The sequence below is a fragment of the Alexandromys fortis genome, unplaced genomic scaffold, assembly GCF_014885135.2.
Source record: "Alexandromys fortis isolate MF-2015 unplaced genomic scaffold, M_Fortis_MF-2015_v1.1 scaffold_4, whole genome shotgun sequence".
Lineage (NCBI taxonomy): Eukaryota > Metazoa > Chordata > Mammalia > Rodentia > Cricetidae > Alexandromys > Alexandromys fortis.
Genome location: NW_026067944.1, coordinates 1,096,798 through 1,122,515, shown reverse-complemented (window position 1 = coordinate 1,122,515; position 25,718 = coordinate 1,096,798). Strand labels below are relative to the sequence as shown.

Below are 25,718 nucleotides of genomic sequence, written 5' to 3'. Positions count from 1 at the left end.
TTTACAGCTGTATGCCCACAAAGGATCACTGAGATTTTTACAGCTGTATGCCCACAAAGGATCACTGAGATCCTTTACAGCCGTATGTCTACAATGAACAAACTCATGGATATATGCATCCCTATCAACAATGAATTTTCAGAAAATAGAAAACTTGGATAGAAAGTAACATGCAAAGAATCAGTAGCAACCACCCAAAGACTTGTTTTGTTCAACTGTACCTCTCAAGGAAGAACTAATGACAGTTCTCTTTAATTATTATTCCAAACTCTGTCAAGCAAGCATTATCTTGGTATGAAAACTAAACAAGGACACACACAAAACAAAACTAGAGGCAAATATCTTTGATAAACATTGATGCAAAACCCTTTAAAAGATTATTCATCACAATTGTGTAGTTTATGCAAAAAATGCAAAAGTACTTCAACATCTGCAATCAATAAAGATGATTATACCACTCAACAAATGAAGGACAAAGAAATAATATGAACATCTCAATGAATGCAAAAAAAAGTACTTGATAAATCTAACATCTCTTCATGATGCAAAGTGAACAAACTGAATATAGCTGGAATATACTTCAATATAATGAAGAATCTAACATCTCTTCATGATGCAAAGTGAACAAACTGAATATAGCTGGAATATACTTCAATATAATGAAGAGAGCATACAGTGAGCAGCAGCTAACAGGCTAAATGAGAAAGCTCTTAGATTTGGAACAAGGCAAGGATGGCTACTTTGACCATGTATTTATTCAACCTGGCACTGGAAGTCACAGAGCAATCAAAAAAGAGAAAAAAAAAACAAAGGGCGTCTATGTACCACGATTAAAATAAACCCAGCGACAGAAAATCGTGTTCAAAATGAATATTAGAAAATCAAAACAGCCAGCCACTGGAAAAATGACGATCCTGCCTCCAGGAATCTAAGAATGAGACTCAGACTGAGAGCTGTCTCCTCCGTCTTATATTCCTCTCCAGTGCTGGGATTAAAGGCTGCACCATTACCACTCTGTTTCTAGAGCAAACTAGTGTAGCTACTGGGATGAAAGGCGTGTGTCACACAGGCCTGTAAGGCTGATTAGTGCTGCTGTTTTACTCTCTGATCTTCAGGCAAGCTTTATTTGTTAAACTACAAATGAAATATCACTACACATCTAAACTGCAAGAATAGACCAAACTTTCATTGTAGGGGACATGATTTCTAAACAGAAAACCAGAAAGCCACCATTCCTGTTATCCCAGAATCTCAGAGACGAGGCACACGACCACCCAGGGTTACAATGCAAGGTCCTTTCTAAAAGCCCAAGAGAGGGTGGAGGACAGGAAGGTAAGTGCAAAGGGGAAAACAGAAGATAGCGGGCTATCCCTGAAGAAGCCCTCAAAACATTACTTGAGTTAAAAACGTCACTAACAAATGGCATATCTCAATAGCAAGCTATCCGAAATAAGAAACTTTCATCCCAGTTACAACTGGAACCCAAAAAGTAACTAAGAGTAAATCTGACCAAGAGGTCAAAGATTTCTAAACTGCTGAGGAAAGAAACTGAAGAAAACACATAAATACAGAAAGACATGCAAACTTCATGTATTACAAGAATAATAAAAACATCCAAAGTCCCAAAGCGAGCTACACAATGTATCCCAGTGATAATCCCTGACAGAAGCAAAAAACTAAAAAACTCTAAAAGTTATATGGAAACACACACACACACACCATCTTGAACAGAAAGAATAAGGCAGAGAATACTATAGTACTCTGACTTCAAAATATACTCAAAACTATAATAACTGAAACAAAAACAGATACAAAGAACATACAACCCCTGAATCAATAATCAGCTGATTTTTTGACAGTGGAAGCTGAGGGTAAGATACATACTGGAGAAAAAGGTGTGTATGTTCAATAACCAGTACTAAAAATACTGCCCATACACATGAAAAATAATAACAGGTTCATACTTATCAACTGCAAGAGTCAATTTTAAATGGCTTGAAAACTTCAACCTTTATTAAATTATTAAACTACGATTTTTGCTATCCCTCAAAAGCTGTTTTGAAAGGCTCACATCCACATCTGGTCTCTTCAGCAAATCTTCCACTTTAGCCACGTCCCCATTGGCAGCAGCCTTAACCAGTTCTTCATTGAGGTCACCAGATTCTTGGGTTTCAAATAATTTCTTCAGAAGCTGTGACAGTCTTTCTGCAAAACACAAAACAAACTGCTAGTAGAGGAACCAGATTCCTAAACACTTTTCCTGTTTTACTATTTTACTGTGTACAGACTACCCATGAAGTAATAAGCCTTGATACCAATACATTAAAAATTCAACCCAATAAATATTCTATAATCATGTATTTCAAGTTGTATATGAAGAAAAAGTAAGGAGTGACAAGACTAAAACAATTTTATATTTAAAGTCATACTAATGATCCTCTAAACAAAACACTAGCATGGGGAATCCTACAATGATACAATGTCTTAATTCTACAGTTCAGATCATAAAACACTACAGACTTTACAAAACTCAAGAGTGCAAGAGTTATGACTTAGAAACAATGTAACCTCTATAGTGTCTTGGAATATACATTAGGAGCAAATCAATTTTCAGCTGAAAATGAACATATAAATGTGCTCTGTCAAGTGCCACCTGACTGCCCTAAAGAGTAGAATTAACACAGGATACCAAGTTCTTCCCTTAATTTTTGGAGTCATTACTCAAAAGTAGAAAAATCAAAAATTGGGGTAAGAGAAAAATCAAAAGATATGCCAAGTCCAATTATTTGAGAGTAGGTATTAACTATTCTTCACTTTTTATTTTATATGTAACCAAGTTAGCTGCATCTAGCCTCAAAACAGAAATCAACACTGCTTAATTTAAGCCATCTGCACACTAGCAATTTGCGCAACAAGAACTCAAAAGAGAGAAAGAAAGCAGCACAGATATAAAATCTTAAATCATTCTTTCTTTTTAGATACAGGGTCTCAACCTGCCCAGGCTAACCTCAAACTCAGATCCTCTTGCCTCCCCCATCAAATATGACTACAGGGTAGCACAACCATATCTACTAACCTACTGTTTCCTTTCGTACATTCCACTTACTATTATGGCTCTGTCTCCCTTACTAGACGGCAAGAATAGACATACAGTAACTTAGAAAATGTTGCGGAATAAAACTGACAGGCACACAAAGTTAGGCATTTGAAGGAATGTTAGGAATGAGTTTAGCCAAGAACTCAGCAAGTTCACATTTTACCAGTTCCTGAAGTTATGCCAGGTATAGTAACTTATTAAATGCTAAGAAGAAAAATATAATTGATAAATAAAAACACACAGGAGGAAAAACATCTGCTAGCAATAATGTTGAAAATAAAAAGTAAGCTAAGAAAGAAAAGATTTTAAGAAAGAGAAGGATTTTTGGCAGAAAATGCAAGTTCTGACTAGAGATCAGAGCTGAGCTTCAAGTGTCTCAGGTCTGCTACAGAGAAGCCTGACATGCCCCAGAAAAATTACAAATTCATCACCTTTTCCAGAAAGTATTTCAGCCAGAATGATAGTTAATCAGTGTACTAAAAAGAGAGAAAGGGGAGAGAAGGGTGGAAAGGAAGGTGATGTGGGAGTGTCATATATCAATCTGTTGATTTCATTGGTTAAGTTATAATAAACCAGCTGCTTGGCCTCATGGCTGGAAATAGATGGGAGGAGTAAACAGAATAGAATTCTGGGCGGAAGAGGAAGTGAGGTCAGACTCTGCTCTGCTCCCGGACAGACCCGACAGCTCTGCTCTCTGGAGCAGAGACACCATGATGGACGGAGGCTAGAATCTTCCCGGTAAGCGCACCTTGGGGTGCTTACACACATCATTAGAAATGGGCTAGTCCAGGTGCGAGAATTAGCCTGTAAGGGCTAGAGTTCAGGGGCCAAGCAGTTCTTAAATGAATACAGTTTGTGTGTTGTTATTTCGGGCATGAGCTAGCCAAGCGGCCGGGGTGTTGGGGACGCAGCCCCGCCGCTCCTATTTCAACAGATGGTGCCCAGACGTGTGGCTAACTGAATCCACAAAAAGCCTGAAAAAGCTTGGGAAAGAATGGAGTGAAGCATGTTTTCTTGGTAGCAGCAGTTTCTCGGGTCTCCTCTGCTTGTTAGAAGCAAGCAAGCACTCTCATCTAAGAGAGGCTTCCTGACTCAGCTTCAGCTGCAAAACCCTGCAGCTCATTAAGAGGTCCTGCCACGAAACACTTAAACGGTGTTGGTGAAAAGCTGAACGCATGCTTTTCGGTTTTCAGCCGTAGCAGGAAAAAAGCTGTGCTGTTTAAAAATGCCGGCTTTCTGGGCTGTCCTGCCAGGGCAAACTCTGACTCTTTTACGCAGGCAGTTCGTGTGGTTTGCAATCACAGGCTGCTGAAGCTCACTTGCTGGCAAGGACCTTGAAATGCCATAGAGTTGTGGCAGTAACCGTGTACCTCAGCCATGAGGCCAGAAAGCTAAGGAATGGACTGGATCTATCTGGCAAAGCCACGGCTTTAATCCTACTCATATTGCTCAGTAATTTAAAGGCTCGTGTGGTCAGAAAAAGAGAGATATACAGTAAAGAGATTCAAAGACAAAGAAAATTTTTAAATGATTTACAGTGTGTTGAAAATATATGCAAGCTAAAAGTTAAAAGTTCTTAAAAAAAAGTAAGAAAAAGAGAAGTTGTGTGTGGTAGTACACGCCTTTAATCCCAACGCTTGGGAGGCAGAGGGAGATTGACCTCTGTGACTTCAAGGTGTGGTAGCACACGCCTTCAATCCCAGTGCCTAGAAGGCAGAGACAAACAGATCTCTGTGAGTTCAAGGTGTAGTAGCAAACACCTTTAATCCCAATGCCTGGGAGGCAGAGACAGGCAGATCTCTGAGAGTTCAAGGAGAGCCTGGTCTACAGAGTTATTCCAGGTCAAAGAGATACAGAGAATATAAAATAAAAGTAAAAATAAACGAAATAGAGGTTAAAATAAAGCGTACAAAGATGGAAAATACACAGAGAATCTTGATACTGTATACTATTATGCTCTCTTTGAATTGTTTGAATGCTGAGGAAGGAGCAACAGCTGCCAAAAGATATTTGTTTATAAATGCTGCTGAACTAATCCAACGTAGAGATTTTGATGCCTTGACTTTGAAATTTGGATCTAAGGACATGATACTTTGGAAAGGAGTTTCTTTTTTTGTTTTCACAGAGGATGAGACCCTGTTCATTTCTTCTATTCCGATATGGTATGATGGACCACGCCCTCCTGAACGGTTGCTGTGAATACCTTCAGAAAATTGCTTCGCTCAACTGCCAACTGAGATGAAACTAGCACACAGGTTATACCATGAAAGACCTAATTAACGACGCCCCCATTCAGCAGGAAGCAGTTTGGAGAGAAAAAACTGCGCCCATGTTCCCAAATATTGTTTATAAATGTTCTTTTACATTTAAAGGGGGATATGATATAGATATGAATAATTTGCATTAGTATAGATTTTGCTTTATTGATAGAGATTTAAGGTCAATTTTGAATGTATATAGGTTGTTAATGAATAATCATTAATAGTAGTTAAGCTTGTAGTTATGTTAGTTAAGATTTTCTAGATGTGCATAGATATATTTTAGATAGGCATTCTTCATATCTTTCAAAGGCTAGAGAATATGGCATTTTACATGTTTTAATAACTTAGGACTTTTCATGACAATGAGACACTCTGCTCCTGGCAGCACCAATCTACTTCAAGAGGAAGATGGGCATCGAAGAGGATCCTTATGGAGTTTGATAGCCATTTGGGCAAGAAACTGCTCTTGCCTGGACTATTGCATAAACTGGACACAGAGAACCCGCAGAGAGAGGACTGCTGAACTTGCCTAAAGGTGAGATGATCTTTCGGGGTTCCTGATTCATGAAAGAGTCTGCAAGACATTCTTCAGGACAAGCAGATAGTGACTGCCTTTGAAATTTCCTGCTTTGTGGAAATGTCTGCTGGAAACTATGGGCCTGTAGGCCGAAGATGGATGCCCCAACGGTACAGAGGAACTTTGGGTGACTGTCCAGGCAGCGAGATGTCTCTGTCATTTCTAGAGCTTTGGATGTTAAGTTAAAGCCTTCTTTTTTTTTTTTTAAACAGAAAAAGGGGAAGTGATGTGGGAGTGTCATATATCAATCTGTTGATTTCATTGGTTAAGTTATAATAAACCAACTGCTTGGCCTCAGCTTGGAACATAGATGGGAGGAGTAAACAGAATAGAATTCTGGGCGGAAGAGGAAGTGAGGTCAGACTCTGCTCTGCTCCCGGAGACTCCACAGCTCTGCTCTCTGGAGCAGAGACACCATGATGGACGGAGGCTAGAATCTTCCCGGTAAGCGCACCTTGGGGTGCTTACACACATCATTAGAAATGGGCTAGACCAGGTGCGAGAATTAGCCTGTAAGGGCTAGAGTTCAGGGGCCAAGCAGTTCTTAAATGAATACAGTTTGTGTGTTGTTATTTCGGGCATGAGCTAGCCAAGCGGCCGGGGTGTTGGGGACGCAGCCCCGCTGCTTCATATTTCAACAGGAAGGGAAAGAGAAAGGGAGTAAAGAAAGAAAAGTTTACAAAGTACGTCACACCCCAGTGAACCTATACTATGGAAGAAAGCCAGATGGACATACAAGACTATCAGTGTATGACAACTAGTTTTGCTGTTGTTTGTTTGTTTCTCAAGTCAGTTTCCCTAAGTAGCACTTGCTGTAGCACTAGCTCTGTAGACCAGGTGGCTTCAAACTCAGAGTTCTACCTGAATGCTAGAGTTAAGGATGTGTGCCACCAGGCCCGGTCTGAGAACTGGGTATTATCTTTAAGGAAGCAAGAAAAAACATACCACCAGATGCATTGCTAATGGCAGATCCTGCAGAAGCCACCTTGGAAACTGCTGCCGGATTGTATGTCCAAGAAGTTCCACAAACTTCCACCTTTAAATCACTGTCTGAATAAATCTGTTGTACTCGGCCAACTTTACCTAAAGTCTTAAAAAAAGAAAAAAAAATTAAGAAAAAGATTTATTATTAAATTCTATCACCATCATTTGTATTTTAAAGTGTTGATTTTAGGCTCCAAAACCACAGAGAAACCCTGTCTCGAAAAACCAAAAAAAAAAAAAAAGTGTTGATTTTACGTGTTCCTAATTTTAAAAATTTTACATAACCATATTCAAATGATTACTAGTTATAAAATTAGTTGTATCTTTTAAAAACATCTGAATAATGAATCGGAAAGCTTAGCTATTAAGAGTACCTGCTCTTGCGGATTTCTGTTTCCAGCACCCACATGGTAGCTCACAACCAATTTTAAATCTAGTTACAAGAGATTGAATACCCTCCTCTGCTCTCTGCAGGCACCAGCATACATGTGGTGCACATACACGCGTGCAGGCAAAACACGCATACATATAAAATATTAATTATCCCAAGATAAAATTTTAAAGTAACAACTTCAAGAGAGGAGTGAAGAAATAATATGTGCATTAATAGAGTAAGAAGGTCAGCCAGGCACAGGTATCAGTAGCAACCTGACTTTTCAGCAGATTTAAACCCTGTCCTGAGACCTTTACATGCACAGGCACACAACCCGGAAACAAGCACTTCCATTGGCTCCACCTGAAACTCAGAGACAAAAGCCACTCTTTTAACATTACAGAATCACAACAGCGGAAAACTAGTGAGACTAGAACAACAGCCAACTACTCCCTAACAGAAATAAAGTTAACCTTGTATACTGTTGACTTGTTTGACTTCTCCACCTTCTTGAAACAAGTCCCACCATTTCTAGTTGACAGTCTTGTCTTTTTGCCCATTCTTTCTCTTTCACATATATAGATATGCACATAAACTATACATATTTAATAAATACTACAAAAAAATGTTTTAGTTTCTTTTTCTTTCCCCCTTTGATCTTTATTAGGGAAGCAGTGAACAAAAGTAAATAATAGCATACTGGATTATCAGCTCATGGCCAATCATTCCTCTCTACACATTCTCCATTCCCAGATTGCATCAGCATATACATACAAAACAAACATTAATAAGAGACAACAGATCTTCTACTATTATCTACCCACCCAACACTATCAATAATTCTGTATCATAAAGCATAAAATATCAATATTTAAATTCCTGTCATATACTTTATACTTTAAACAAACTAAAGTTACACTTTAGTTTGTTTAAAATGAAGACCCAAAAGTTAATGAGCTAGAGAGAAGACTTAGCAGTTAAGAACACATACTGTTCTTGTAGAGTAATTAGGTTTGGTTACAAGCACCCCACCCACCCACCCACACACACAAAGTCTGAATAATGGACTGGAGAGATAGCTTAGCCACAAGAGTACGTGCTCTTGCTCTAGTTCCAGGAGATCTGATGCCTTCTTCTGTATGCTGGGGGCACTCACAGTCACACACACACACACACACACACACACACACACACACACACACACACACACAGATCCAGACAGACAGACAGACATGTTAAAAATAAATCTTAAGGGCTGGAGAACTAGCTCGGCAGTTTAGAGCATTTGCTCTTGTGGAGGACCAGGTTTAATTCCCAGCATCCACAGGGTACCTCACAACTATCCATAAACTCCAGTTCCAGAGGATCTAATGCCTTCTTCTACCCTCTGTGGGCACCAGGCACATACATGGTGCATATATACAAATAAGCAAAACACTCATAATGCTTTTTTGTAAATAATATGAAGTAACGGGATTATTTGACCTATGAGGCTTTTATCAATCTAAATGCTGCTAACTGCTGTAACTACACAAACAGGCTTGTCTGTATATGACGAGTGAGAACTCTTCAAGCTGGCTGTTCGTTCTGTGAGGGCAACTCTACAAATCCCTGATGGCATCTTTGCTATCTATACAAGGCCCATCCTCATAAAACTTTCCTCTGTAGTAAGGGAGGGGTTTATCTGAAGCATAACCTGCAAGACACTGGTAACTGCTACCACGCTCTCACTCTTACAGGTTTCTCCATGACAGAAGTCAGTAATGGGGTTTTATTTTCTTCTGTTTTTATTTTGAAAATGTATTTCCCCCCCAAAAAAACTTAGTTCTTATTTTAAATGTATACATGCATGTCTCAGTGTATGTATGTGCACCACAAGTATGCAGTGCCCACAGAGGCCAAAAGAGAGCACCAGATCTCCTGGAACTGGGGTCACAGACTAACCTGAGCCAGTAGTGAGCACTCTACCAACTGAGTTTAAATGTCCAGGCACAATTTTTTTAAAAAGAAAATATAAAGTTTGTATTGTCCTAACAGCTGTATTTAACAAATATCTTTATATAAATACAAATGTGAACACACATCTTTACTCCTTCATAAAAAAAAAAAAACTCATATACATGAATATGTCCATACTGTAGTATGAGGAATAATAAGTTACTCATTCATATTACAACCTCCTCCCCACTCCCTTCTCCAACCTTCACACACACTTTTTTTGTTTTTTTAAGACGGGGTTTCTCTGTTTGTAGCCTTGGCTATCCTGGAACTCTGTAGACCAGGCTGGCCTTGAACTCACAGAGATCCACCTACCTCTGCCTCCCAAGTACTGTGAATACACACACTTTTGACAAGCAGAATGGATGTGATATTTATTAGTGAACATGACTAGTGGGGTATAGAACTCCAGCACAGTTGAAGCCCGAAGGGGGTGCAAGGCCTTATCAGTTTTCTAAAATACAAGAACTGAGGATATATTTGATTTCATAGACACCAGAAATGAACCACTTCTTAGCTACCATGTCTTCAAATTCATTAAACTTAGTGAAGCCCCATTTCTTTGAGGTATGTAAGTTCTAGTGGCCAGAGAACTTAAACTTGGCTGTATATAGGTCACTAATCATATTCCTTATTCTTAGTACAAATAAACATGATGACCTAGTCAATTTGAATCTTATGCCTTATGCCTTAGAATTTTCCAAAGGTTCCCTGGATTCCTGTCTAGAACCTAGATGGGGAAAAATACTAAGATAAAAAATATGCATACCCACCAGAAACTGTCTAAGGATCCTTAGGGCAACTCATACAGTAACAAACAGGCTGAATGCACTACCACAGAGGCTGTTATTTAATAATCTTAAATAATAGTATTTCCATGCTAGTTAACACAGCGAAAAAGCAAACAATTTTTTAAACTTCTCATGTTTCCTCATTTCCATTTCTGACACTTTCAGTTACGCTGTTAGAACGTATAATCATTGTACATACTCTGTTCAGTTTAATTAACCAAACAAATACACATTACATAATCAGCTGGTCCAGCTCTACTCACCTGGACTGTCTCAATTCTTTAATAGATTACTCAAAATAGGCTTATGGGAATAGAGCCTTTAAATTCTTACAGACTCAGAACAATTTACAAACTTTATATCTCAGTTTGGTTAAACACTTGGTTTTCCTTAGTTATATTACATATCGATATATACAAATAGTTATATATTTCTTAGCTTTATTAATTAGAACCATTTTCTAGCATGAAACAATGAAATATTTTTCCACACAACAAAATGATCCTCTTCCCACTGTTAGAAATAATTTGACCTAATCTCTAAGAAAAACTTACAAATCCAAAGAGTTTTTCCTATGCATAAGAAGTAACTTATTCCATCAGAGTGGGTCATTTAATCTCCAACCTGTTTTCAATTTCAAAAGCATTTAGCTGGAATTTCAAGTGTTAGCTTAGTGATAGACAGCTGTCTGGCATTCACAAGATCTTAGTTCAAATATTAGCCATACCAAAAAAGAATTCTATTTGATTCAACCCTTTACTTATGCTGGGTTTACATACACATATATCAGATATTTTATAAGTGCCATTTTCTATAGAATATATTTTTCTTTTTTATATTTAAGTTTTTATGCTTTTGACCCTTCTATTGCTCAAGATACTATTTTGGTAATTACGTGCATTCCTTCCAACTTAGTGATCACTTTATAAAAAACTTATCCGTGCATGTGTATGTGGTTTGTGTGTCTGTGTATTACATAAGTTCATGAAGGGACGTGTGTGTGTGCGTGTGTGTATGCACCACTGATGCCTTCCACTATAACTCTCTACTTAATTTCATTAAATTTTTATTCTTTTATTGTGTGTGTAAATGTGTGTAAAAGTGTGGCCGAGCAGGGTGGTGCATGCCTTTAATGCCAGCACTTGGGAGGCAAAGGCAGGCGGGTCTTTGTAAGTTTGAAGCCAGCCTGATCTACAGAGTGAGTTTCAGGACAGTCAAAAATACACATACAAATGTGGAGGTCAGAGGACAACTTGAAGGAGCAGTTCTCTCCTCTCACCATGTGGGTCCTGAAAATCAAACTCATCATCAGCCTTATCTGCTGAACCACCTCTCCCTGGCTTCTACCTCACCTTCTGAGATAGAGTCGGGGTCTCCTTCTCTCCCACTCCCTATTTTTCTCCTTCTTCTTTCCCGTCTCTCAACTCAAGCACTTACTTACTAAGCCTGGCATTCACCCCCTTGTTAGACTGGCAGGCCAGCAAGCTCCCCAGATTTGCCTCTCCCTGCTAGGTCACAGATGCTTGACGTTTTACACAGGATAATATGGGAAATTTCCAGCCACAGGAAATATGCCTACTTGATAGGTTCTTTGTAATTGAGCCATCTCCTAAGCCAATCATTATGTTTTTAAATGACCCTTTTCTTCTTTTTCTTTCTTAAGTTCTAAGACCTTGTATCTTTTATTTCATTCTTCTGTATCTTGACATCCTTATTTTAGCTTATTTTGAATTACTTGACTTTAATGTTTTTGACTTTAAGATTTATTTATTATGTATACTTGTTCTGCCTGCATGTATGCCTGCATGCCAGAAGAGGGCACCAGACCTCATTATATACTGTGGGACAATGGTACCCTGTAAAGATTTGTCACTTGTATTAGTTTAATAAAATGCTGATTGGCCAGTAGCCAGGCAGGAAGTACAGGCAGGGCAACCAGAACAGGAGAATTCTGGGAAGAAGAAAGGCTCAGTCTGCACTCGTCACCCTGACACAAAGGAAGCAGATGAGAATTGCCTCACTGATAAAAATACCAAGCCATGTGGCTAACACAGACAAGAATTATGGGTTAATGTAAAATGTAAGAGTTACTGATTTCTTTCAGACATTTGAGGTATAAACTGTTAGAATTTAAGTGCTTTCTTTAAGAATTTTTCTGTTGGAAGATTGTCTGTGGTTGTAGGAACATGAGAGATGGTGGGGCATTTAAAAGTTACAATGTACTTGGATTGGTATGTATAGTGAAAAAAGGATAGTTTGATTTCTTTTTTAAAAAATAAACACAATTAATAAAAAAGAAAAAAAATTAACATTCTGGAATTGTAAAAAAAAGAGTTAGTTAATAAGAAAGCCTGAGCTAATAGGCCAACCATTTTATAATTAAATGTAGACCTCTGTGTGTTTCTTTGGGACCAAACGGCTGCCGGAGCAGGCAGAACAGAAACCTCTGTCAATAGTTAAAGATGGCTGTGAACTACTATGTGGCTTCTGGGAACTGAACGGAGGACCTCTGGAAGGCCTAAAGTATCTGACAGACCATTTTCAGAGGCAGAAAAACTCACAAGACTGTCCTACCCTGTCTTGGTAAGCTTTGGCAGTCATTTTTTGCTTGTATGCTGGTTGTCCAGTTTGGAAACTGTGCATACTGTCAGTAGTCGAGGCAAGGAAGTTCTTTGCCCAAAAGACAGATTTGCCAAGAAGAAAACAAGCTCCAAGTGAAGGGTCTTCAGTGCCCAACATTCTCTCGGGAACAGAGGAGTGTTGCCAAGAGCAATCGTGTCTCATGTCAAGAGAATTCCAAGTTATTCAGTTACAGCACTAATCTCCACACTAGCCACTGAGAATCAAATACAGCAAATAGGTCCTGCTCTCAGGTCTACCAGATATCCTATGAATTCCCTCCGCTACAATACAGCTGATGTGGACCAAAAGTCTAAATTATCTACTGAGGAGTACAGCTAGAAGGATAGACAGGATAACAGTAAAGACAAGACAGGAAGATCACAGAAGATAGGATGAGGCTACTTAGGGCAGGAACTGAGGGTAAAGAGGAAGAAATGGAAGCACTGTCCTAAGAAATGGGAGGAGGGGTTTGAACAACACACAGTAGCGTGATGGGTTTCTAAGGGGAGAGAGGAAGCACAGAGGATGGAAAGTGAAAATAACAAAGAGCCGAAAAGTCAACTGTGCAAAGGATTGATCAGGAGGACAAAACAAGATGGAAGAAGATGGGCCACAGAACCAGGAACAGAAAGAAACAAAGTAAAACAGGAGGGGACAAAAGAAAATCTGGTGAAAGAAAAGAACAAATAAATGAAGGACAAAATAAGCTTGTTTATTATTGTTGAACAGCTGATGAAATGTGTACTGAGTGAAAAACTAAAAATTAAGCAAATTAAGCTGCACTGTTGATAGCAAAACCACTCTGAGAGACGTGTGCGTGTACTACCCCTACATCCTGCACATCTTAGGCTACCTGTACTACCAAGACAGAAGTGCATGCAGCTCTTATATTTGGGAACTAAATATCAGAAAAACCTCTGCCTTCTAATACTACATTACACCCATTATTAACAGTGTTAGAAATACTAGCCCCTTCTGGATCTTCCTAGGCTAATGCAACTGGAATAAACTAGGCATAAGTACACCTTGCTGCCTATGTACACCTAGAATACAACTCTACTAATGTGTACATATACACACGTGTGTGCCAATGTGTGCGCACACATACACATACAGTGTGTATGTAAAGCAATCCTTTGCAATTACATTTGAGTGATATTTTTAAATGTAACTTTCAATTCCAATTGTTTCTAAAAAGTAATTTGCTTTAATTAATTAATTCTATAAGCAAAATATATCTCTTCCCAAGCTATTTTACATATCCTTACTGGAAGCATCGCTTCAGCCCATTCACCGTGTCCTCTTTGGAGAAGTTTAATTCTTTCCAGATCATAACAAACTTGCACAAGATCACCCACTTGAAACTGTGAGGTGCCTCCTTCTGCTCCCTGTGCAGCATCCCCACTTCGGACAATGTTTGCCTTAGTGAGAACAGCAGGATTGAAGGTCCACCTACAAGAGTAGAACCAGGCTCAGAACATAAAAATTCATTCAGGACATCTTTAAACATTGAGGGGAGAAAAATCATGCACCACTTCAAAATAATAAAGCAATTCTCGGCAACTACATTCTGAATGAGTTTTATTTCTTTGTTATATAATTTTCAATGCTTACCAGTACATACGATACATAACATCTCTGTGTGTACATCATTGTGCATACATAATTGGTTTCTTCACAGCTGCTTAAGGAAAAGCTTTCTCTCCTGATCACATATATTTACTTACCATTCTGTCCTAGCTACACTGCCTACCCAACATGCCATGACAACACTTTCAACAGACACCATACATCATATATCCTGAATATCAGACATTTACATTCCAATTCACAACAGCAGCAGAATCAGTTTTGAAGTAGCAATAAAATAATTGTATGTTTGGGTCACTATATTAGAGTCACAGCATTAGGAAAGTTGAAAACCACTGACCTAGAACACTGCCAATCTCACAGATAAAGGCTCTCTAGTTTTAATTTGCCATGGGAAATAAATACTTTCCATAATTTTAGTACCAGTGTCAAAATAAATCTGATCTGGGGCTGTAGCTCAGTGATACTGACTGCCTGGTACGCCCAAACCCTGGTTCAATTTCCTAGGACCACACACATAATTTCTTCTGTTTTTGTTTCTTTGACAGAATCACATATAGCCTAGGCTACCTCAAAAGAGTAAGAACAACTTACTCTTTTGTCTTCCTGCATCTTAATCCCGAAATCTTAGATTACAGGCCTGTGCCACATATCTGATCTGTGCAGTGCTGTGGAATGAAGACAAGGCTTCATTTATGCCAGTCAAACATCCTATAGCTGAGCTATGTCTCCACCCCGCAATTGCGGTTTATTTTACACGAGCATTTCTCCATGTTGCTAGCACCTCCCTGACACAGACAAAACACACTGCACTTAAACAAACACTCAACTCCAATGCAGAAACAGATCCTTTGTCAAATAAATTCCTTAATTATTTGTATCTTGTACACTTTTCAGAATCCAAGTACTTATCTGGAATAAGAGGATCTGAAAGATTAGATTACAGTTTAGAAAACAAACAAACAAACCTGTTCCTAGAACTACGCAAGAGGCCGGTTAAATGACTCAGTGGTTAAGTCAGTGTTTCTCAACCTGTGGGGTAGGGATCTCTTGGGGGTCACTATCAGACATTTACACCACAACTGACAACAGTAACAAAATTACAGTTATGAAATAACAACAAAACAATTTTATGGTGGGGTCACCACAATATGAGAAACTGTATTAAAGGGTAGCAGCGTTAGAAGGTTGAGAACCACTGGGCTAAGCACGCTTTCTGCTCTTGCAGAAGACCAGGGTTTGATTCCCAGGACCCACATGGTGGCTCACAACCACCTTTAAGCCCATTTCAGTGGATTCTCTTCTGGCCTCCAACAACTCCTGCATACATATGGTGCAAATAAACTCATGCAGGCACACAAACACATAAATAATAAATAAAACATTACAAGCATACAAGAACACTTGTTTCTAAAGCAACCCCAGAGGGAAAGAGGCTCTAAATAGTATGAATCATATACAAGACCAATGAGAAGGATCAGCAAGTAAAGGTATTTTTACCACTAACCCTGACAACCTGAGTTCAAACCCCAGAACTCCTAAGATGGAAGGAGAGACCCGACTTCTGCAAGCTTCCTCTGACTTCAATGTAAAAGTGCACATGTGCATGTGCATGCAGGCAAACATACACAGATATACCTAAATACCTTACCAGCATATTCTGAATTTGTATATACTGCCTAAGGACCAACATTTTAAACCTTGAATTACAGCATGTCACTTGCTTTCTTTAAGGCTTCTGTCCCTTATGTTAACTCTGTCATCAAAATTCAGGAAATAGTACCAACCTATTGCCACTTGGATACTGCACTACAATGTCATGATCTTCATCAATGCCACAGACAGTTCCAGTTGTAGTTAAAGTCTCAAACATCCCATCAGTCCATCCTCCGTGACCATGCTGCAAAGACTGTACGATTTCCAGGTCAAGGTCTATATTCACCAGGTCACCAATCTGCAATCCACCAGGATTCCTGTTGCCATTCTGCTCACCTGTCATCCCAAACACAAATAATCAAAGGGGAAAATGAAGGAAAAAAGAGCCACTGTAGTAAGCAGCTGCACACGTGTGTGTGTGTGTGTGTGTGTGTGTGTGTGTGTGTGATCACTACCTTGTCATCATGACAATGTTAATTTTCTAGTTCTTTATTTTGTCTAATCAAAAAAAAAATTTGTGGTGTTTTTGTCTAAGAGTCTGTTCTTTACATTTATTTTACCTCACTCACTTATTGACCAACAACTATTCATGGTGTTCCCTTAGAACCTTTTAATGAAAGTTTATTTTTAATTGACATGTGATAATTGTACATATTCATGGATACACTATGATACTTATATATAAAATGTATAATGAGAAAATCATGGTTGTAAGCATATTCAATTCCTCAAATATTTATCCTTTATGATAAAAACATTTCAAATTCTTGATTCTAGCTATTTTGGAACCATACTACACCACAAGACACCAGTATGTGCCCAGTAACCCACCCTTCTTTTCAAGTGTGTTATTAAAAACAGAAAGAATCTAGATAAGCTAGCCAGGCGGCCAGGAGAAACAAGCCGCCCCCCCCCCCAATTCCCAAGACATAACAACTCCTTCTGAGCATAAATAAACCATGGAAAAGGAATAAAGGTTTTAAAACTAAATAAAATGAAACCAAGTATTTCTCTACGTAACTTTAATGATAATTAATTTTTCTGTCAAATTTAGACATTATCTTGATCATTATAGACCTGACTCATGATTTAGCAATTTTCTTTAATCTGCTTAACTCACCTAACACAGGGCAATGATCTCTGTAGAAAGAACCTCCTTTGGCATCCTGGACACACTTCAGATCAGACTAAGGAAAGAAACCAAGAAAATAACCCATGAAAACTTGAAATACGGCACAAGGTCTAGAAGAGGCACGTTTCACTCAGCACACGGCAGAGGCAGCCCCAGGAGAGTCACACCTTAGACCAGAACACTGATCTGACAAGACGAGCCTGAGTTACTGCCCGCTATCTAATTTTAGAGTTCAAAGCTAACATTTCAACATTAAGTATTTTCAAAAGCACATGATAAACAACAAACTCTAAGAAATACCCAGTATTTGATAAATGCACAACACATTGAAATTTTAAAATAATTTTACCCAAACTAAACAAAAATCTCACTGCATTTGATCCTTTCTCACATTTTAAAGATACAAGGCAAGCACGTGTAAGAAGAAAAACTACATAAAAACAAGCAGCCTGCAGAACAAAAGCAGAGAAATGGAATCAAACCCAGTTGTTTTTTGTTTGTTTGGTTGGTTGGTTTTGGTTTGGTTTTTTTTTTTTTTTTTTTTTTGGTTTTTGGTTTTTCGAGACAGGGTTTCTCTGTGGTTTTGGAGCCCATCCTGGAACTAGCTCTTGTACCAGGCTGGCCTCGAACTCACAGAGGTCCTCCTGCCTCTGCCTCCCAAGTGCTGGGATTAAAGGCGTGCGCCACCCCAGCCCGGCCAAACCCAGTTTTTGATCCTTTGCAATTAATTTCTCTATCTGGTTAATTAAGGTCTGTCCCACTTATTTTTACAATAAAATATATTCATTCTTACTTAAGTAGTAGAGTAGAGACACCTGTAGTTACAAGTTACAAGAAATAGGGACATTAATCTTAGGTGTTACTTACAAAAAATTTAAAGTGAGTTAAAGAAAAAACAGAAAACAAACAAACAAAAAACAGATGCACTAAAAAATGTCCAAGAGTTGCTGATTTGTATAGTAAGTGACAGGCACATCCACACAGAATCCAGCTCTGTAACAGCCCATCTTGCAATAAAAATGAAATGTTACTCAACCCCAGACTGAGAAAAAGGCTATAATCATTTTAATGTAGTAATTCTACCTCTAAAAATCTATCCTAGGGAAATATGCCCATAATAAGCAAAAACATATTAAAGTATACTGGCTGCCACCCTGCTCACCGCCGTGGAGAGGGAAAGTAACCTTCAAAGAGACATCTCATTAAATAATGGCACTAACCTCATGAGTCATCAACCTGTATATGGTATTTATTTAACTACTTGAATGCACATACATCTTCATATGAATTAATAGTCAGTTGGAATCATTTAAAAAAAACTCACAATTCGAAAGCATGCTGCATCTGAATCTTGAATATGCAGTGGGAAAGAAAACAAGTCGATTCTATAGCCTATGATAATTTGGCATCATTAAAAGCATTTGCTAGCCAAGCAGTGGTGGCACACGCCTTTAATCCCACCACTTGGGAGGCAAGGGAGGAACATCTCTGAGTTCCAGGCCAGCCTGGTCTACAAAGAAAGTTCCAGGACAGCCAGGGTGACACAGAAACCTTGTCTCGAAAACAAAAAAAAAAGAAAAATAAAAAAATAAAGCATTTGTTTAAGTTCACATTGGCTTTCATACATAAACAAAATATATAAAGGAGACATTTGGCTATTTTTCTGCTCTCCAAATGGAAGACAAAGACAGTTGAGGAAAGAAACAAAGAATTCTCTGGGCTGGGGAAACAGTTCACTGCTGGGCACTTGCCTAGCATGCACAAAACCCCAGTATCACAATTAAAATGTTGGGGAATATTATTTTAAGGTGTGTGATTGTTGTTTATGCTGCATTTGTCTAACTCTGTAAAACTGTGGTTCTTTGCCTGTCTAAACACCTGAAGGTTCCAATAAAGCGCTGGATGGCCAATAGTGAGGCAGAAGCAAGGATAGGCGGGGCTGGCAGGCAGAGAGTAAAATAAAAAGAACAAGAGAATAAGGAAAGGAGGACGGGACGGACGTCAGGGGCCAGCCACGCTGCCAGCCATGAAGTAAGAGTGAAAGTAAGATTTACAGAAGAGAAAGATAAAAGTCCAGAGGCAAAAGATAGATGGGATAATTTAAGAAAAGCTGACTGGAAACAAGCCAACCTAAGGCTGGACATTCATAAGTAATAATAACCTTTCGTGTGTGATTTATTTGGGAGCTGTGTGGTGGGTCCCTCAAAAAGCCAAGAGTAAAACATTACACAACAAAACTATAATAATAATTCCTTAAATTGGAACATATTCATAACTGAAAGGTTATTAAAGAAATTTGCATTTGAAAATAAACAGTAAGGCTGGATATGGTGCCCACATCTTTAATCCCAGCACTTAGGAGGTCAAGTGAGACAGATCTGAGTTCAAGGCCAGTCTGGTGAGCTACACAGTGAGACCCTGTCCCAAAATAAAGTTAGTATTTGAACAATGGTCCATGAAATACAGAAATATAAAGCAATCTATTGACTAAACCTACGTTATTCTCCACTAAGTGTTTCCAAATCTATTGCTTTCTTGTTTTATCTTCTTTTTTATTTCCTGAGACAGTCTCATTATGTGCCCAAACTGGCCTTGAACTTAAGATCCTCTTTCCTCCACTTCTGGAGTGCTGGGATTGTGCATACAAGATCACATTTAATCATCAACTCTTCATTCTAATAAAACTACAAGAGGGGTTGGGGAGATGCTCAGTGATTAAGAGCACTGACTTTTTCTTCCAGAGAATCAGAATTAATTCCCAGCACCCACACAGGAGCTCACAACTATCTGTAACTCCATTTCCAGGGAACCCAACACCCATGGCAAAACAACAATGCATTTAAATAAAAACTTAAAAACTTCCTTAAAAATAATTTATACTTTTTATCAGCTACCACAGCATAGAATACAAAACCCACCTCACGTTAATACTAGCATCCAAATCTACTCCAAAGAACAGTTCTATAGATGACTCTAATTTTTTTGTTTAGATTTCAAAAGCTAAATCCACTAGACATTCACTATGGCAAAAGCATATCTGCTATTAGGCAGTTTATACACAAAGTCTGAGTCAGGTCTGAGGAGCTGAAACCCTCACATCACAGATGTTCTTCCTGCTGCAGATGCATGGCTCAGACACGAGGCAGAATGCACACACAGGATGGGCATCAGTTCCCACCCAGGCCCGCCCACTGTCACTACTCACCATGCCCTCAAAGCCAACTCTGTAAAGGTTCTTAGCACCATTATCCCAGAGAACGTACGCTGCACTGTGTGGGCTTGATGCACTCCAGTCTTGGATTTCCGTTACCTAACAAAATTTAGGGGGGAAAACCTTTTTTAAAAAATAGAAAGAAGAAGCCAGGCAGCAGAAACACACCTTTAATCCCAGCACTTGGGAGGCATAGGCAGGAGGACTTCTGTGAGTTCAAGGCTAGCCTGGTCTACCAAACAAGTTCCAGGATAGCCAGAGCTGTGCAAAAAACCCTGTCTCAAAAAAGCAAACAAAAGAAAAGGTTAGCTACTTTAATTATATTGAAATCTTAAAAATCTTTTCATCTATCAACCTATATAACAAATATCAATAAAAATACCTATTTGCCAAATATGTTACTTTTAGCATCGTTAAATTATCAATAAAGTTCTACTTTTCCAGAATTATAAGTTTTATTAAGATAGAATATCCTTGAGTAGCCCATCCTCACCTCAAACTCAAAAGTCTCCTGTCTCAGCCTCCCAAGAGACAGAACTGCTGGACGTGTGTAGCACCAAATCCAGCTTCTGTAAATGTTTGTGCTGGTTTTTCTCCTTAGTCCTAGGCTTCTCTATATGCTAGGCAAGCACTCTACCACTGAGTGTATCCCCAGCCTGGTGTTGTGACTATTGTTTGAGGGAAGGGGTGTTGAGACAAGCTGTCAGAACACAACCCAGGAGACCTCAAACTTCCTGTTTAAATTATGGGGTTATATCCCCACACCTGACCTTGAGAGTTATGAAGTACATTCTAATATCACTGTAGAAATTTTTAACTAGGAGGCAAAGAAATTAGGCTAATAGGTTATCAGAAAATGAATAATGCAAATTTTAAAATCCTTTAAGAACAAAGCTTACTCTTTTTAGCCAATTATCCAATACGTAATTTAAAATCTTTAAGCATGTATCTAAACAACTGAAGATAAACCTGTTTTCTAGTCAGCTACAAGATGACAAACCCAGAGTTGTTAAGAATGTCAGTGGCATTGAGCTGCTCAAGAAAACAGGCTACCCCAGCTAGAACAGCATGCAATAATGGGCACAAACATAATGCCACACCCACAAACAAACTGATACTTGAAACTTACCTGGGTAAACTCCAACTTGTTCTCTTTCCTCTCCCCGTTCTCTACCACACACACACACACACACACACACACACACACACCCATGCATTCATGTGTTGGTTGCCTACTAATCCTTAAGGCCGAGAGTCAAGCACACAAAGTAACACACAGTAACGAAGCTGGCACTCCCACTGTCTACACCTAAGAACAGAGAGCTGCTCACATACAACCCAAATGACTTTGCTCCACTCTTAACACTCACATACACCAGCATCTCACAAACATAAAGAATAACCCAGACTATATTACTTTTCTTTGTTTTGTTTTGTTTTTCAAGACAGGGTTTCTCTGTATAAAAAATCGAGTTGACTTAGAAATAGCTCTTGTAGATCAGGCTAACCTCGATCAGGCAGGTGATCCACCTGCCTCTGTCTCCCGAGTGCTGGAATTAAAGGCGTGCACCACCACCACCCAGTCGACTAGTATTCATTCCTCAAAGTAAAAGTACATATTAAACTTTTTTTCTTCTTTGTACTGAAGAAATAGTTTCGTTGGGTAGGTATTTGGCAGTGCTTTTGTACAAATAAAATGATTTCATTTAAGACTTAATTAACCATTTGAGAAATGTTTCAAATTACTAATAAGGCCATATATTCTTTTAAATTTTTATAAGTATTGTAAAAAACAAAATATGCATACTTTTAAGAATAAAAAAGAAATGAACTCCCTTATAAATATTCTACTACCTTTAAAAATGAATGTCATAGCAGTGGTGGCAGACGCCTTTAATCCCAGCACTCGGGAGGCAGAAGCAGGCAAATCTCAGTGAGTTCGAGGCCAGCCCGGTCTACAAAACAAGATCAGGATAGCCAGGACAGTTACACAGAGAAACCCATCTTGAAAAACCAAAAAGAAAAATGCCAAGACTTTTCAAGACCCCATGTGCTCATCCACCCCTCTGCCTTCTCTCAAGAGGCAACCATCTTTCTAAATTTACTCCATCAATGCTCTACCACGCTTCAGGATTCTGCCTAATTAACACTGTACAAGTTTGTAATGTGTGGTGATCTTAGAAGCGAAAACTACACAGCAATGTATCTCCTCTGACAATGTTCTCACCCAGTATCTAGCCTACGTCCGCCACCTCATAGCACATGCTGAGCTCCATGTTCCCAGAGCTCATGAACAGCCGCGCCTGCTGAAAGCCCCAGAAGGACTCTCACAAATTTTAGAGATCCTGAAGAGAAACTACAGACTATTTTGTTCCCATTTTTCTGAGAGCCTTAATTTAAAATGAGCATTCTGCCCTGACATTACAATAGCTAGGTCCGTGACTGCTACATTTTCGAAATGTAAATATCAATTGCTCTTGTGACAATCTACATTCACAAAAAGTACTAAAGAAAAACAAGAAAATGGTAAACACAAAATATGGCTATTGGTTACTTTGCAGGAGGGCTGCAAATGGAACAGGCACTATATGAGTCTCCAGAGCCATTTAATACTTACTCCAAGTTCTCACTAGAGCAATAAGACAACAAAAGAAGATCAAGGGGATACAAACTGGAAAGAAGTCAAACTTTTGCTATTTGCTGATGATACGACAGTATACATAAGTGACTCCAAACATTTTTACCACGAACTCCTACAGCTGATAAACACCTTCAGTAACATGGTACAAGATTAACTCAAAAAAAAAAAATCAGTATCCCTCTTAGATACAGATGATAAATGGGCTGAAAAAGAAATTGGGGCAACATCACCCTTCACAATAGTCACAAAAAACAAAAAGTACCTTGGGATAACTCTAACCAAACAAGTGAATGACTAACAAGAACTTTTAAAGTCTGTGAAAAAAGAAACTAATTAAGATATCAAAAAATGGAAAGACCTCCCATTTAACGTAGTAAAAATGGCAATTTTACCAAAAGCAATCTACAGATTCAATGCAACAACCATCAAAATCCCAACAGAATTCTTTACAGACCTTGAAAGAACATTACTCACCTTCATACGGAAAACCAAAAAGCCCAAGATAGCCAAAAAAAAAAAAAAAAATCCTGTACAATAAAGGAACTTCTGGAGGCATCACCATCCCTGACTTCAAACACTATTATAGTTACATTAATAAAAACAGCTTGGTATTGGCACAAAAAAAGACGGTGGGCCAATGGAACAGAATCGAAGACCCTGATATTAATCCACAGACCTATGAACGCCTGATTTTTGACAAAGACACTAAAAAAAAAATAGAAAAAAAAGCAAATTCAACAAATGGTGCTGACATAACTAGATATCAACATGTAAAAGAATGCAAACAGATTCATATCTATCACCATGCACAAAACTCAAGTCTAAATGGATCAAGGACCTCAACAGAAAACCAATTACAATGAACCTCATAGAATAGAGAGTGGGAAGTATACTTGAACGCACTGGCAAGGGGACCACTTCCTAAATATAACACCAGTAGCATAGACACTGAGAGAAATGACCTCCTGACACTGAGAAGCTTCTGTAAGGCAAAAGACACAGTCAAGAAGACAAAATGGCAGCCCTCAGAATGGGAAAGATCTTCAACCCCACATCTGACAGAGGGCTGATCTCCAAATTATACAAAGAATTCAAGAAACTAAAGATCAAAATACCAAATAATCCAATTTAAAAATGGGGTACTAATCTAAACAGAGAATTCTCAACAGAAGAAACTCAAGTAGCTAAAAGACACTTAAAGAATTACTCAACATCCTTAGCCATCAAAACAACTCTGTGATTCCATCTTAGCCCTGACAGAATGGCTAGGGTCAAGAACAATGGTGACAGCTTATGCTGGAGAGGATGTGGAGTAAGGAAAACACTCCTCCATTGATGGTGGGAGTGCAAACTTGTACAGTTATTTTGGAAATCAGTATGGCAAGTTAGGGTTAGGAATCAATCTACCTCAAGATCTAGCAATACCACTCTTAGGCATATACCCAAAAGAGGCATGCAAGATCATGTGCTCAACTATGTTCACAGCAGCATTATTTGTAATAGGCAGTCCTGGAAACAATCTAGATGCCCCTCAACTGAGGAATACATAAGGAAAATGTGGCAAATTTACACAATGGAGTACTACTCTGCGGCAAAAACCATCTTGAAATATGCAGCCAAATAAATGGAGTGGAAAAAAACATCCTGAGTGATGTAACCCACACCCAGATAGACAAATATGGCATGTACTCACTCATAAGTGCATATTAGACATAAAGCAAAGGATAACCAGACTACAGTCCACAACCCCAGACATGCTAAGTAACAAAGAGGACCCTAAGAGAGACATACGTGGATCTGCCTAAGAAGGGGAAATAGACATGATCTCCTAAGACCTTTATCCAATGACTGATGGAAGCAGATGCAGAGAGGCAGATGCAGAGTGCTTAGCTGTGCAACTAACCACTGGACAAAGCTCCCCGAGTCCTGTTGAAGAGAGGGAGGAGCGCTAACAAGAGCAAAGGGGTCAAGTCCATGATGGGGACACCCACAGAAATAATAGACCTGAACTAGTGGGTGCTCACTGACTCTGGACAAACAACCAGGAAATCTGCGTAAGACTGATCTAGGCCCCCTGAAAGCAGGCGGCAGTGGGGATGGCTTGGCAGTTTGTGGGGCCACTGGCATGGGGACCAGGAGTCATCCCTAATGAATGATCTGGCTTTTTGGAGCCCATTTCCTATGAAGAGAAACCCTGCTCAACCTAGACACAAGAGGAAGGGCCTTGGTCCTGCCTCAATGTAGTGATGTGACAGAATCTGTTGACTTCCCATAGGAGGCCTTACCCTCTCTGAGGAGCAGCAGATGAGGGCTGGGGAGAGGGGTAAGTGGGAGAGTGGGAAGAGGGGAGGGAGAAGGAACTGGGATTAGTACGTAAAATACACACACACACACACAGAAATCTCAACTCTCAACACTCTAGAATACATGGTCAATTTTTAAAAGTCCATACCTTTCCTCTACGCCCATTGCCCCCATCTTGATCTTCCCACTGCCAGTCCACTCCTCGTACCACTCTGGCACCTGCAAAGATTCCTCTGGCTGTAATCTTCTTAGATTTTCTACGAGACTCTAACAGAACCCTAAAAATAAAAGAAGTTTTGTTTTCACATTTTATAAAACTGAGAAATAGTAACTTATATGTAAAAATGTATATTAAAAAAAAAGCCTTTACATGGGGAAAGTATTAGTTCCTTATAAAGACAACATTAAATTGCCCATTTTACAACTGAGGAATCTACGCATGAAAAAAGGTTTTGCTCAGGTTTGCAAAAACACATAAAGC

The 25,718-nt window shown here is 38.9% G+C and overlaps 1 protein-coding gene across 1 annotated transcript in view; it reads right to left on the bottom strand.

Annotated features, from left to right (window-relative positions):
- The window catches only part of Mib1 (MIB E3 ubiquitin protein ligase 1), a 105,835-nt gene that overhangs the window by 52,922 nt on the left and 27,195 nt on the right, over positions 1–25,718 (bottom strand). Inside the window, exons 3-9 of the mRNA XM_050149066.1 lie at positions 25,386–25,515; positions 20,287–20,391; positions 17,070–17,136; positions 16,081–16,285; positions 13,972–14,155; positions 6,881–7,025; positions 2,024–2,205 (exon numbers count right to left, since the gene is read on the bottom strand). Coding sequence (XP_050005023.1) covers positions 2,024–2,205; positions 6,881–7,025; positions 13,972–14,155; positions 16,081–16,285; positions 17,070–17,136; positions 20,287–20,391; positions 25,386–25,515 — 1,018 coding nt within the window. The remainder of the gene's footprint in view (positions 1–2,023; positions 2,206–6,880; positions 7,026–13,971; positions 14,156–16,080; positions 16,286–17,069; positions 17,137–20,286; positions 20,392–25,385; positions 25,516–25,718) is intronic.